Here is a 16,951-nt window from a genome sequence, read left to right as displayed (position 1 = left end):
GCAACTTTTTTACAAAAACTAACTTTTTCAACTTAATTTTTGAAAATGTTCCGGAAATACTGCGTCCTTTAAACATATATCAAATTAAAGCTTATTTTATGTACTATAAAATGAAAAAAAAAAAATTTGTCCCGACGATCAATCTTCTATGCGCAAATGACTACCATATTCAAAAATATGCTATTTTAACAAATTTTTTTTTTTTAATTTAACACTATCTACAGATTTGCATCGAAGCGATTTTTATGATAGTGATTCTAATCACTGTCAGATATCATCTATACTGGACCCAACTATGGCACGACCTCACTGTGCTGGATTTTTTTTTTTTTATAGTGATTTTAATCACTGTCAGAAAATATTATACTTGATCCAACTATGCCGCAAATCCCCTGTGCTGGGTTTTTTAACATTATGTTGCTATAACTTTTTAAAAAATACATGAATCAATTCTATTCTTTAATGATAAGTACTTTATATATACTTCTTTCATTCGACATACTTTTTTTTTAATTCGGAACATTTCCCTTTATGCATGGGGGGGGCAAACAGTTAAAAATGCTTATAGAAAGTAGAACTATTCAACTTAACTTTTGAAAATATTCCGGAAAGACTGACACTTTTATATATACATTAAATTAAACCTTATGTAATATACTTTAATTAAAAAAAAAAAAAATTGACCTGTAGACTTGTTTTCATAGTGAAAACGGACATAAAAGTTAAAGATAGAAAATGTCTAATTGCAGATTTGAAACACAACGCGAAAAATTGATTTAGAAAAGTATATTTTTGCTTCTGATGAAAGTTCCTTGTAGTCCAGTACATTTATTTATAGTAACAAACAGTTTTTATTAAAAAATATTGCGTCAAGCCCTTTAATTTTTATACACGAAAAAGTAAAGCAATATATAACTACTTTATTATTTTTATAATTTCTTTGTATAAATTACAATATTAAATTATTGAATATCAATTTCATACTAAATTTAATAACTATAATTAGTATTTATTCATATAATATATTTTAAAATCAAAGAACTACTAATCGGAGTATAGATGATATCTGACAGTGATTAAATAACTATCATAAAAAACGCTTCGATGCAAATATGTAGATAGTGTTTAATTCTAAAAAATTGATGGATTATTCCAAAAGCTACATGATCTGCTAGTTCATTATTATATCCTAATTAAGNGCTACATTATCTGCTAGTTCATTATTAATATCCTAATTAAGATAAAGTATGTCGAATGAAAAAGGAATTATTAAAAAATATTATTTCTCATAAAAAAATTATGTTGATCCATACATTTTTCAAATAGTTATAGCATAAAAAAANGATCAATACACTTTTCAATAAGTTATAGCATTATAATGTTAAAAATGTAAAAAATAAAATCGAAAATTTTCACACAAAAATAGCATTTGGTAGCCATTTTCACCTTGAAGATAAAATAAAGTCCGAAATTTTTTTTTTCCATGATAAAGTATATTACATTAGCTTTAATTTAAGATATATATAAAAGTGTCAGACTTTCCGGAACACTTTCAAAATTTAAGTTGAAAAAGTCAATTTTTTGTGAAAAAGTTGTCATTTTGAATCCCCCCCTGTAGGCAGGTAAAAAGTCAGATTTATAAAAAAAATATACCAAATGATAGGTAAAGACATCATGCATCTACAAAAAAAAGAATTATATTGATCCATACATCTTTCGAGAAGTTATAGCATTATAAAGTTAAAAATATAAAAAAGAATTTTTTTACAAAAATCGTATTTTTTTTATTAAGTTTAATGTCTGTTTTCACCATGAAGATAAAATAACGTCCGAAATTTTTTTTTTCCATTATAAAGTATATTACATTAGCTTTAATTTAAGATATATATAAAAGTGTCAGACCTTCCGGAACATTTTCAAAAATCAAGTTGTCATTTTAAATCCCTCCCTGTGGGCAAGTAAAGGGTCATATATAAAAAAAATATATACCAAATGAAAGGTAAGGATATCATGCATCTATATAAAAAAATTATATTGATTTGGTTATTTTTAAAAAAGTTATAGCAATTTTAAGTAAAAAAAATTGAAAAAATTTCGAAAATTAGCGATTTTTAAATTTGTAATTTTTTTTGAGGTTTCCCCCATTTACGTGGAACGAGGGAATTTTTTTCAATTTTTGAGAGTAATGTCTTCGACTAGATACGATTTGTGATCTTTTGACGTATCATTGAAAGAAATCGGTTCGGTGAGAGGTGAGAAAAAGTGGTAACAGACACACACAAAAAAAAAAACACATCTTAGTAATTATATCCCGATTAATAGTTCTTTCATTTATAAGTATAATATTTTAATATGAATAAGAAATTCTTTCTCCCTAGGGGAGACCACAGTAATGACGAGTGCTTGATATTCAATGAAATTATTCGATCTAAATGAGATAAAAATCAAATGAATTTTAAATTTTTATTCCGTCTCAAAAAAGAATTCAGAAAAAAATGCAAGAAAAGTTATTTCGACAGCCGGAGTTCGTTTCTCTAACGTATGGGACTGTATAATATTCGACGCACCATCAAAAATTCAAAATGAATTTTCTTAACTTTAAGGAGGCAAAATAATTAAAATAAGTTTAAATTTATATTCAATATAAGTTAGATTCATGTAACTTGTATGTATATATTTGTTTTATTTACCCATTTTTCAAAATTTATGACAATTTTAATTAGAAAAGTTTAAAAAATGTCGAAAATTACCGATTTTAAAAATTATAATTACTTGGAGGATTTCCACCATTTAAGGAAAACGAGGGAATTTTTTTTTTAATTTTGAGAGTAATATTTTCGACTAGATACAATTAGTGCTCTTTCAACGTATTGTTCATCAAAATCGATTCAGTGAGAACTGTAAAATAAAAAGGTAACAAAAAAAAAAAATAAACATATCATATAAATATTAATAACTTTTCAGCTTTGCATCGAAACTAAAAAAAATTATAAACAATTTTGTTCATACAATTAGAGTGGGTATTTAGCACAGATAGTATAAGTGTAGTATAGTTTTTATGTAGAAACTTTTGGAAGAGCTAAATTTTATTTTTCCCTCTTCAAAATATCATTTTTATAGAACAATTCATGTAATTTTGATAAATATTTGTAGGGATCAGGCCCCTAGCACCTCCAGCTCTTCTTTTTAACAGGTTTATAGAGCTTATATAGGTGTATATGCACTCTGCCACATACTCTTAGTAATGTATACCAATAGAAAATATTTGTAATGGATTCTATAAAATAAAAATTATTGTTAGTCTTATTTTTTCTATCATAATATTAAATTAAGAATAAGGGATTCAATTAAAAGAATTATTTTTTAACTCCGAAGAAATGAAAAAAATTTAATTATACATTATTGTAGAGTTATTTTAACCTAAAATTTTTCTTTACACAAATCTAAAATTCTCAATAGTTTTTTGAGAAAATGATACTAACCTTATTTTTATCATTTTCAATAAAATATAAAACTAACTTTAAATAATTTTAAAATACAAAATGGATAATTCGAATAGTTAATTATTATTAAAACTAAAAAGTAATATTTGCAAAGCAAACAAAAAAAAAAAGACCTCTTTCTAGTCCTGAATGTCTTTACAAAGTATAAACCTCTATTAAAAAGCCCTTATTAAGTAAATAAAAGCTATATTTCAACATTTATAAATAAAGAATATGAATTTATATAAATAACAAAAAAAGTTTATACCTCATATGTTCTCAGATCATGCTATATTTATTTAAAAAGTCCTCAACCTTATTAATGAAAGTTTTTAATAAATAAAAATGATCCCATGATAAAAAAATTACATATGATTAGTTACATTTTGGTAAAATATTACTAAAGAAAAAAAATTATGAGCATAACATTTGATAAAACCCTAGTAATTATAGAAAATTAGTTATAAATAATTAATATTGTTTATTATACAACTAATTCTGAAATTATATTACATAAAATACTTATTACTTGAAATAAATGCTTTAAAATTTAAAGGGTAATTTTTTAAGTGTACATCGTATACTACAGTTAGGTCTCGGCATTGTATACATTTATAAATTTAATTTAAACTACTATGAACAAACCTAAGTTTGTGTAACTTTGCCATATGATTATATTGTAGAATAGACATATTTTTGAGTTTTAAGTAAAGGTTTACAACCCTAATCACTCCTGATCTACAACTTCAAACAACACATGTCTAAAATTTCATGTCAATTAATAAAAATTTGTACTGGCTGATGATATGTTCAGAATAATTTTAAAAAAATTATAATGCATATAATTCTAAATACTAATTATAGTATGTCAAATTTATGTAAGATTTAAATGTTTCATTGAAATTTTCAAATAATAGGTAAAATTTCATCATAAAATTTTATAATGCCTTTTATTTATAATGTTTAGTTTGAAAGTTTATAATTTAAATACACTTATTTATTAAACTTTAATTAAATAAATATTTAGTTAATTAAATTTTAAAAAAATATTTAACTTTAAGTTTTTATTTTTGTCTTTAAATATTTCTCGGTAAGATATTTATAAGTATATAATAATAAATTATTCTTTAGAGCCTAACAAAATTATATAAAATAATAAAATTTAAGAAATTTTTAGTAAATTGTATTTTTTGCAAGAGTTATGAAAAAAATTTGGTTACTATATTGGTTATTAAATTAACGAATATTTTTAAAAATTTAACAAGTCAGTTTTTGAAAATAGCCACAAATTTAACCATATTATATAAATACAATTCATATTAGATACATCAGTGTATTTTTTATAGTTTAAAAACATTTTTTAATAATAAGTACAACAAATTCTAAAATTAAAATCAATTTTGCAATATTTATTTTTTCACTATAAAAAAAAATAGTTTATCAAATTAATATTATAGTAATATTTTTATTATAACATTACACAAAAATATCAATAAATTTGTTTATAAAATTTGTGTCATAAAAGATTTTAGTTGATTATTGTATATTTTTAATTCTATATATACTTGTTATTTGAAAACTTAAGTTTTAAAACTTTTAGTTTATTTTACCAATAATCAGAACACAATTAATATTTGTTAAATAATAGAAGTATATGAAGCTTCTGGATCATTAAAATATACTTCTAATTATTATAAAATAATTAAAAATAAAAGAATAACTTTATTTGTATGATAGAGAATATACACAAAATCAACTACTAAAAAATGATTTGTTACATTTGACAACTTCTTTTACAATAGATCCTCCTAAGGCGTAAATGTCCTCAATAAAAGCTTCTAAATTGAATTCTAGTTGTTTTTTTTCATTTGTTTTATTTAACTTTCTTCCATTTACATTATTTATCTAAAAATATATATATATTATTTATTTTTATATAGATGAATTTATTCATTTTATAATACCTTGAAATCAGTCAGAATAAAAGTATCAGGTTTAAAAACAATACCTATTGTATCTCCTCCAAATGTGTCATGGAAAAACAATGCAAACTCAGAATAACTAATCTAGATTCCAAAAAAAAAAAAAAACTGTATAAATTACTATTACCTTATACAATAGTATCTAAAATAAATATTTAATCAAGTAAAATAACTTTATCAATACCCTAAGATTATTTATCAATTCTTGAATAGGATTTAATCCAGTCAGTGGTATTTTTTCATTTTCTCTTGGTGGTTCTAATTCATAGACTTTATTAGATTTTGCATCAATAGCCATAAATCTGAAGGGATTCATTACATTTTTTAGTTTTACTAATACATCATATCCTTCTAGTGGAGGTCTGAATATTTGCTATAAGTATTAAATTTTAAGAATTATTATTAATTTTAATTTTAGAAAGACCTGTGAAAAATTACTTTCAAATCATCCACGCAACCATTTGTTAAGAAATTATTTTCCATAACTTCCAGAGACTTTTTAGACAAATGCATTAACCTTGCCAATATAGTAAAAGTTGGAGAATCTTTTGACCATGAAGTCCCTTTTAAATCAAATGGTGTTACCAGTATCATAGCAGATCGTGTTTTATTTTGTTGAGCTGCAACGGAACATTCTATTGCAGAAATATGATCCTCTACAATTAGTTAAGTTGTTAATTATTTTATTTTGAAACATATATATCTAAATAAATAATTAATTCTATCAAATTACTTGGAATATCACCATTAAAGTTGATTAAAACAAATTCTCTAAACCAATCTGTGGTAGCTAATTTGCGTAAGAAACGCATTAATCCTACAGTTGGTTGATAAATTATTCTAAATGGTTCAGGCTGTAAAAAAAAACTAGCCACTAATAATTCAACGCAGATATCTGGAAAATGATAACTGTCAATCAATTGACTTCTAAGCCACCGTTTGGCTAAACAACATGTTGGTCCAAAAGACTGATATTGCAGATGTAAACTAGATATTTTATTTTGAAATTTAATAATCATATGAAATTGTTTAAATAGTAAAATTATAACATAATTATTTTCAACATTTACCCATGTAATGAACTGGTTAATGTAGGTAACTGTACCATTAAACGTTCTAAATTTAATGATTCATCTGTATCTTTATAACGAACCATACCATCAGGCATTACCTCTTTCTTCAAAAGAGAAACCTCTCCCGGGTAGTATATTCGATAACGAAATACAAAACCATTCTAAAAAACATTAAGTTAAAAAATAATATTATATATATTACATGGGAACTGGTCATGTGTACAAAAAATCATATGTTTGAAAATCATGTGTTCAGAAATAAGTTTATTTCATTATTTATATAAATTTAAACTTAAATTTTTTTTAGAACTCATGCTATAAACTACTCCTATTTAAAAATCTATTATTCTTTTAGTTGTTATCTATTTTTTATCGCATTTCTTTCTCGGATTATATATTTTTTCTTCTAATTTGTTGGTTATGTATGATTAGTTCAATTTTTGTTTCAATCTCATGCTGAATCCTTTGAAACATTTTCAAAATTTTAAACATGCCAAGTTGTTTATAAACTAGTCTACAAATAACAAAAAAATATATTTTTTATTTTTATATGCAATCCCTCTACAATATTCATAATTCTTGGTAAATCAGTATCAACTCTATCAGTTACTGACCACAAGGAAAAATAGCAGTTTTTCTTAGGTTTAGTTTGTCCTAGTAAACTCATTGCAGGTTTACCATAAATATAAGTATTATCAAAATATTCAACAAATGTTTGTTCTCTTTCACTAATAACAAATAATTATTTTATGATTTCCCAACTCTCTATTACCTATTTATAAATTAATAATAAAAAATAATTTAAATAAGTAATTTCAGGAACATACTTTAAATATTGGTAAAAAAATATAAAGCTGGTAAATGACGACACAACAAATTGAAATCCTCATATTTTGTTTATCAGGACGATAATCCTTCTTTTTGTATATGTCGCCAAATAATTTGCTAAAATGAAAAAAAACATGTTGAATGAATTGCAAATAGGATAACTTCACTAATTGCGCTTATTGATGTTTATTCAAAATGGATAATTATTTTAAGATTCTTATTGTTTTCGAACTTAATATTATTTTCAATTGTGAATATATTTAGTTTAGTTGTAACATTTATATAGTTCTCTTCGCATATAGTATATGTAAACATAATATATTATAATTAATATGTATAGTTTTGACCACGCATAAGAATATAAACTATTAGTACACAAATTTCATCAGTTCTTTGAATTATTAATCCATTTACTCTACATATCTGTTTAATAATTGCTGGAGTAGATTTGACAGTATCATCAATTAATCATTATAATAATAACAGAAAAAATAAATAATTTACTATTCATCAAACAATTAACTATCAACATATGATGGTAAACCTATTTAAATTTATATTTCAGGTACATTTACTACATATAAAATAATTAACACGGTATTATATACTAATGTACAATAAAAATTAATAATGTATATTTACAAACATATGACTTTCATATACATTATTTTCGAACACATACCAATCCAACACAACCCCTCACCATCTATATAATACATGATAAAAAATAATAGAAATTGACTTATTACTCATACTTTCATAACATCAATATAATCAACAAATGGTTGTGATACTAGGTTGTATTCATTAGTTAATCGAGCAGCTAAATTAATATAAAAAGCTGTAATCATCCTTTTAACAGCATGTAAATCATTTGGCCACTTTCCACTTGAAGCAAATTGAATTATTCCTGTTATTAATGAAATTACATAAAATATTATAATAGAGATTAATCAATAATATTTACCTTCAATAGGTTGAACATAACCAGGTACTATTTTCATTTCATCAGTGGATGCCAAAACACAATTTCCTTTGGTATTCTTTATTCTTTTTTCATCAGTGTGAGATCTTGATAATGGTGGTATGACATCAGTATACCGGAGTACAGGAGATACTCCTTGCACTGATGTGACAGTTAAAGGTAGCCCATCTAATTCTCGTATAGCCTTGCCAACTTCATTAAAACTATCAATACAACGCATACTCGCATCTTCACCAGTCCCATACTCAAAACCAATTGGCTTAACCTAATAAAATAATTTTTAATTTTCAATTAGAAATACAGAATTATTGATTTAACATTGACAGCTAGATTTCTTAATAATAATTTTTAGAATTTTTTTTTTTCTTATTTATGTAGTATTTATTTCTTAAAATTTAAATGGTTAAATATTTTTTAACTTTATTTTTTTTAATGAAAATATACAAATTTAACTAGTTTATATAATAGAAAATTATCCAAATAAAAAAATAACAAGTTGATTACAAGTTCTAAGACAGTAATTTAAAAGTTATGAATTTTTTATAACTAAGTGTGAAAAATAGGATGACAGAGAAATGCATAATAATAAAAATAACATAATCCACACCTCTTCTACAGTCAACATTTAAAAATATTAATAACATATAAATATGGGATCAAAAGTTGTTATCGACCAGTTATATTTTTAGTTAGTTCATATTTTATTGTATGAACTAGTTAAAAATGTATGTTGTTAATTAAAAAATAAAGTTGGTATTCCTATAAGGGGTAAGGGTTAGATTTTTAAAATATTTTCACTTAAATAATTGAGAAATACAGAATACTAAACAAAATCAATAAAATTTATTTCAAAATTATTGTTTTAAGAGAAATTTAGTGATTAAAGACAAATTAATCGCCCTATAATAAATAAATAGGCTATAGTATAATATATTGACTAATTCCAATAGACTGTATACAAAATAAAAAAATTAATAAATAAGTATAAATATTTACAACATTTTACTCAATAACTTACAAAAGGATTTAAAAGAACTTCTTCTGCTTGATCTGCAATATAAATAAACTGTTCCGAGCTGATAGAAAGCTTATTCTTAAGCACATATTGAACTATATCTCTTATTATAGTACGTTTTTTATGAAAAGGCACTTTACTATCAACCCAAACAACAGCTTCACACACTTCTCCATCTTTAAATCGTCTCAACTGTGATTTCTCACCCCAAAACGTTCGAAACTCTTTTGCCTAAGATGAAAAGTCATTAGTAAATTTTATCATACTTAAAATAACTATAAGTATTTTACTTCAGGAAGATTAGCTGTTGGACCACGTTCAACAACAGAAAAAGCTTTTTCAGGATTTAACTTAAGACCAACAATAATGTTATTAAAACACTCCAAGGTTTTACCAACTTCACAAGGTTCTTGAGATATTTCAAAACAAATTTCTTCAATTCTATCACCAAGGCTTGATAATAACAATGGTTCAATTATTTGCTGGAACTGAATTAATAAATCCTCTCTTAAATCTAATTGATTTTTTTTCTGTCCATTTTTTTTTACTATTTCTCTTACTACTTTAATATCATGAAAACTTAAATCAGAAAAAAAAATAATCTCATAAAATGTTATTTTGATAAAACAAAAAGAATTGATTTCAATATTACTTAATAAATTGGTCAAATCTTTCAAAAAATGAAACCTTATTCAAAAACAAAAATGGAAAAGAATTAATTTTTGGGTTATCCAGCATTTCAACCGCGTAGTTTGATTGATTTTTTATCTGTAAAAAGTTTTACAATATAATGTTATGTGATAAAATTATTTGTACTTTTGTTTAATATTCATTAAAATTATTAAGTTTATTAAAGAAATTATAATTATTAAAATTATGACTTTTGAAATAAAATGATTGCAGAACAAACAATAAAACTCTAATTTTATGTTTGAAATTTATCACTTCAACTGTAACAAAATTTACCTAGATTGAATTAAAATAATTAGTTATATTACTAATATAAATAAAAGTTTAGTTAAAGCAACTGAATGTTGAACAATTTATCCTTTTTTAGTATCAAAAATTTAAATAAAATTTACTTTGGAACAAAGTTGCTATAATTGTTTTATAAGCTAATTAACCAAATAAAATATACTTTATGGGTTTTAAATTAATATAAAAATATTCCTTAAAAAAACCAAACTACTATATATATATACCCCATAATACAAACTTGAAAAATAACCAACAATGCAATTGATTATTTTTTTTTTATAGGATTATAAATCAAATTCAAGAGTTGAATTCTGACATAAATCAAATAACATAAATAAATAATTTGGATTTATTATAAATCAATAAATCATAGAAGTAACAATTAATTTAAACAAATATTAGGGTAAAATAGGTAAAAATTATATTAATAGACCAAGAATACTTTTCTTTATAAATCATTAATACAAATTAATAAAACCAGTGAACTTTTAAAAGCTTTGCAGCTTTTTCATGACCAATCAATTTTTATTTGTTTTTTAACTATAGAGTTTACTTTAGAATTTTAATGGACACAAAATGATTGCACAATTTGATAAAACAAATATAACCTATATAAAATACAGTGTAAACAAAAAAAAAAATTAATAAGGATTTTTTATACAGGTTAAATAAGTTATGTAAAAAACCCAGGGTAAATTTCAGCTTTTTAGGATTTAATGAAAAAAATTAAACAAACTTGATGTTTTTTAATTTTATTAATTAATATATATATATAAAGAGTATGATTTATTGTGTACGCTGCTATCCCTCATTTTTTTTTTTTTTTTTGTTTAATAATAAAAGAAAATTTAATTTGATTATTTTTATAAACTATAATAAATATTGAGTTAATTGTAACAAAAAATTACTTCCAAGAGCGACTTTGAAAGTCAAATAAAAACATACAATTATATTTTTTTCTATTTATTAGAGGATGGTCTAGATAAAATTTTGACTGATCGATAGCTAGTTTTGTATTATTACCTTTTGAGATATTAATATTTATTTACAGTATAATAAATCATACTTTATATAAAACAAATAATTACTATAAATTTACAGTTTAATATTATGAAGGTCCTTTAATAATTATCCTGAAATAATTTTATCACAGTACAACAAATTAAAATACCTAATACTTAAGCAATATTATTAAATACAACAAATAATGTAATACTAACATGAATATAATTTGATTTGAAAACATTGGCACAGAAGTTTAAATAACCAGTGGAGTCGATAAAAACAACTTGAAATGCTGAATGAAAGTCTGTTAAAGAAGGTTTACTGATATCAATACAATTTTCTTCTTCATTCAATTTTATACCTTCAATGTGCCAATTACTTTGCCCTAAAGGAAAATATTTTTATGTTGTAAACATTTACCTGAGTAATAAAGAAGACTAACCTAAGCACAGCCAAACATTTCGTACAATCTGGTAACTACTCATAAACTTGTTAATTTTATTTTTTTTAAACAAGTGAACAACAAACATCGACATAATATAGTTTGTAATATTACCAACTCCCTAAAAAAAATATAAGAAATTAAAGTTTAATAATTTTAACAAATTTTACATAAAATTAATATTACACATACTTTAAAATTTCTTTGAGCAAGCCAGATCTTTAATAGAAACAAAGCATCTTGTACATTCTGATTAGCATCAATAACATCTTTAAGCAATGCTTCATTAGAATTAATTACTAAATCTTGTAAGATAGAACTATTGTAATGGGGTGTATAGAATTTTTTTTCTGATTCTACAATAAGATATAAAAAAATAGTATTGGTAGTTAACCACTTTAATAATACAATGATGAATGTTAAATATACATACCATTATTTTCTCCAAAGTACCAGTTGTTGTCAATATTGTTAGCATTGGGTGAAAATAATTGATATTTATAGACATTATTTTCAGGCACGACTCTCAAAATAATATTACATTTTTTACTTAAATTGCCATCTGGCTTTACAATTAAAACAGGGGAACAATAGGATGATGATGCACACCAAAATTTTACATAATCACTTTGAATTAGGTTTGAAACTTTTAGTAGTTCTTTAGAAAGACACAACAAATAAAAAGCTTTTTTACGGAAATATCTTTCATCTGTATAATCCTTTTTATGAAAAAGAGTCTAAAAATAAAAAATTACATCTAAATAAATATCTTTAAAAGGCAGTTAATTTAAATATGTATTGAGTAAGCATAAGCCTTAAATTTGAGGATGCATTAACAAAAAAAAGATAATAATAGCTGTATAATAAATGTCTCTTTATTTATTTATTTATAAGTGGCTTTCTAAATCAGATAAATGATCTTCTTCTTCTTCCTCGCTTTAATACCAACTACTTGGGGTCGGCCACCCTTATCCTAAACTTCCACTTGATACAATCTCCCACATCCTCTACGCTCACATCAGCTGTCCTTATATGGCATTCAATAACATCTCTCCATCTCTTTTTTAGTCTTCCTCTACCTCTTCTTCATTCAACATTCATTTCTACAAATGTTCTTACGGCTTTCGATTCTTCTATTCTCATAACATGACCAAATCATCTAAGTCTATTTTCTCTCATCTTATCCATGATTGACAGTACACCTATACTCCCTCTTATATGCTTATTTCTTATCCTATCTTCTCTAGACATCATCCATCTAAGCATTCTCACTTCTGCTACACTCATTCTCTGTTCTACTTTCTTATCAACCGCCCAACACTCTGAATCATACATCATAGCTGGTCTCACTACAGTCTTGTAGAATTTACCTTTCAGCCTCATTGGAATTCTTTTATCGCATAAGACACCAGATGCTTCTCTCCACTTCAACCACCCGCACTTAATCTTGTGTTATACATCCTCGTCAATACCAACGTTCTTTTGCACAACTGATCCTAAATACTTAAAACTTTCCACCTCTCCAATCATATCCTCACCTATAGTTACTGATCTCATTATTTCACCTAACTCGTGTACTCCTTTATCAAACTCATACTCTGTCTTACTTCTACTTATTCTTAAACCCTATTCATCAAGAGCTGTAAATCAAATAAATGATATCTTACTTAATAAAAAAAATAATATTATTTATATATATACACAATAATATAGATACTAATTTATGACATTTGAACATGAATTTAGTAGTTAAAATATTTTTTGGTTTTTTTTTGTGGGGGGGGGATATTTTACTTTAAGTACATTGAGCAAAAAAATTATTTTATTTTATTAATTTAAATTTTCAGTGTTAAATTTTAGGTATAGAACTAAGTTAGCAGGTAGTTAAAGATTGACTAAATTTGTATTACCCTAGTCTATTCTATACATTTTTTATAATTTTTCTTGATCCTGAATTCACTACACAAGTGAATAATAATAATATGTTATAAGAACATTGTCAACACTAATTTTTATTAGATCCTAAGAAAAATAAAATTGAAAAGGGTCATACGAGTTTAAATAAACCAGACTGTGTAACGAGTACACGTAGATGAAGTAAAACTTCTTTCAGAGTACTGATAGAATATTAAATTTGTATTGGAATTAAATAAAAAAAAAAAACCAAAATATTATATTTTCAAATAAAATTCAAATAAAATTATTACTAATTTTCTTATTTTATTACCACGAAAAATATTATGAGTTCAACTGAAATAACTAATGTTTTTGATTAGACATACAAATTTCATCTATAGTGGCATTTTAAATTTTTTTTATGCATAATTAAAATTAAACTATTTAATGCATTTTAAATAACATTACTTTAACTTTCGAAAATATAGTGCTAAATTATAATATAAAATTATCATTTTTTACTTACAATTATTATTTATTAATAAAAGTATGTATAGATAATATTTATTATTGATATAAATTATTTATTTACATATAACACAATATAATAAATTATATTTAATCATTATTTTTATTAATTATTTATTATTGAAAATTTACTTAATTCATTGAGTAAAAATAAATAAATAAAAATTAATAGGAATGAATGATTAATATAAATAATAGATATTATCTATATTTATTTTTATATTCATAATAATTATTTATACTATTTTATTTTAAAAATTAATATAATTATAAGAATAAATAAATTTGATTAAATTATAATATAAAATATATGTAGCACTTTATTTATAAAAATTAGAGTATTGATGTTTAAAATGCATTATTTTAATTTACACATGTATGCAATTATGCATTTTTTTTAATTTAGAATTTGTGTATTATAATTATTTGTATAATTTTAGGGAATTATTTAAAATAAAAAATACAATGAATTTTTTTTAATTTACATTAAGTTAAATTAAACTACACAAATTTTTAATTTATATGTATTAAAAAAAATTATTGCTATAAAAAAGTAATATATTAAATAATGTTTATTATTATAATATTAAAAATCAAGTTGTATGAATTTAAAATCTAAAATATTTCTTTACATTAATACAGTAGATTTCAAGTGAATATTAATGTAAATCTTTATCGAACACATACATTTATTAAATAATACAATTTTGACCATATACTAAGTAGAACAATAGAATTCATTTAATACGATTATTGTACATCGCAATTGGGTATCACTTTTGCAAGAAACAGATTCTATTGTTTTATTAGGTATACAGTCAAAATTTTATTATTTAATTAACATATAATAGAACAATAATGTCTGTTTGATTCAAAAGGGACAATCCATGACATTCAACTGTGATGCTTAATAACCTTTTTTTAGGGACCCTCGGTAAAGACGATTCACTTCAAAAAGATTTAAGGATTCAACTTCCTATAAAAAATTTTTGATGGGAGAGAGTAATCTATGGATAATTTCAAAGTATTATGATACAATAGTAAATTTGATAATTTATAATTCATAATATCACAAGTTTTATAATTTAAGTCTTGTAAAGTGCTGTACCTAGTCATAATCCTACCCATTGTACTTTTATAACAATACAGATTAATTATTAATCTTAAATTTAAAGGTATACTATAAAAATATAAATATCAAGCATAGTTAAATATTAATAAATTGTATATAATTATATAATTACTTTTCCTAATATCAATGACACATCTATATTTAAAATAGGCATTAACGATGTTCCAATTGAATATGAACCAACTATTTTTACATCTACAGGTTTAATGAATCTAAATGTTCCATCTGTATTATTCAAAGGACTTAAATGAAAAGGTGAAACCAGTTCAGTTGAATTTATATTAGACAATAATTCCTAATGAAAAAATAATTATATTAATTATGAAAAAACTTTACATAGAGAAAAATTTTTATACAAATAAAATTGACAACTTTTTTTTTCTGAGATAACTAATTAATTCTTGATACATCGAATTCCTTTTAAGTGATAAAACTCATTTTTTAATTTTTGGACACATATAAATAAAATTATAAAATTTTAAGCTTTGACATTTATTATATTTAATTATTTTTCAGCTATGCAGTCTTACAAAAAATAGATTTAGTATTTAAATTACACAGAGTAATCTATTTAGTTCTTTTATAAAATTTGTAGCTTTATTTATGCCTCTATTCTTGCCAATAAGTGATATTAACAATTTTTTTTTTATAAGTAAAATTATTTAGTAGATGATAATAATTATGAAAGTAATAAAATAATTCAAAGATGTAATCGATTACAAATACTGTTAATTGTACACTAAAAAATGTTTTTAATATTCTAGACTATATTTAGAAAGTGTAGCGAAAGAACTTTGCCTTGATCTAAATCAAAATGAGAATCTCTACATATAAATTGCTAACTTATTTTAGCTCATAATTAAAATAATTTTCATAGATCTCGTATAAAGATCTTGATCTTAAAACGGAATATTCCCAGAACTATTTAAATCTGACCCAATTAATATAAAACCCTTTAATATGCATAGAAAAAGTGTACTTGCTTTTTTATAATCGGAATTATCAATTTCATTCAAAACTATCGATTTAAATTTTAAAAACCATTCATTAATTTTAATAAGAACTGGTTCTTTAGGTTTAACTTCTTTGAGCATTTCATCAATTTGCAAACGAAACATATTGGACAAAAATAAATTTTCTGTTTCTCGAAGTTTATTTAACTCCTCAGCAGTAGGAGGTTTAATTTTCTTGCCGTTTTCCATTATTTGTTTCTTCTTCCTCTTCCTACCAACTTTATTTTCGATGATATCCATTGACGATAGAACATCGTAGTCTTCTTCTTGATTTAAAGTCATGACAGTATTCAATATAAGAATTTGGATAGCTCGTTAGAATTTTTATCCAATGTTATTTACTGCAATCCTAGTGTAAATTAACAATCAAAGCTTACTCTCACGTGTTAATGTTTACAATTGTAATTGATAAAAAAATCGTAAATATCTATGATAAGAAATACTCAGTGTAGCCAACCCTATAGCCAATATTACAAACCTCTTTGTCGACAATTATCTGCCAAGATTTTTTACCCTTCTACCTCCCGTCAACAAATCCACTTCACTCTGTTATCACCACCGCCATCTCGAGAAACAGTGTTGAATTTGTAAA

General features: G+C 23.6%; 1 protein-coding gene across 1 annotated transcript; it reads right to left on the bottom strand.

Moving 5' to 3' along the window:
• Window positions 1–5,184: 5,184 nt before the first annotated feature.
• On the bottom strand, window positions 5,185–16,766 carry LOC126894961 (nucleolar protein 6). The gene is made up of 17 exons (XM_050666341.1): window positions 16,330–16,766; window positions 15,459–15,641; window positions 12,224–12,527; window positions 11,983–12,146; window positions 11,791–11,911; window positions 11,564–11,733; window positions 10,018–10,133; window positions 9,656–9,944; window positions 9,369–9,596; window positions 8,333–8,615; window positions 8,121–8,275; window positions 6,535–6,698; window positions 6,198–6,451; window positions 5,903–6,120; window positions 5,649–5,837; window positions 5,447–5,548; window positions 5,185–5,387 (listed from the first exon to the last, which is right to left on the bottom strand). The coding sequence occupies exons 1-17, from the start codon at window positions 16,639–16,641 to the stop codon at window positions 5,235–5,237; spliced, it is 3,405 nt and encodes a 1,134-aa protein (XP_050522298.1). The 5' UTR covers window positions 16,642–16,766; the 3' UTR covers window positions 5,185–5,234.
• Window positions 16,767–16,951: the final 185 nt, after the last annotated feature.

Source organism: Daktulosphaira vitifoliae, unplaced genomic scaffold, assembly GCF_025091365.1.
Source record: "Daktulosphaira vitifoliae isolate Bord-2020 unplaced genomic scaffold, ASM2509136v1 Scaffold_1, whole genome shotgun sequence".
NCBI classification, from domain to species: Eukaryota; Metazoa; Arthropoda; class Insecta; order Hemiptera; family Phylloxeridae; genus Daktulosphaira; species Daktulosphaira vitifoliae.
This window is presented reverse-complemented; position numbering and strand designations above follow the sequence as displayed.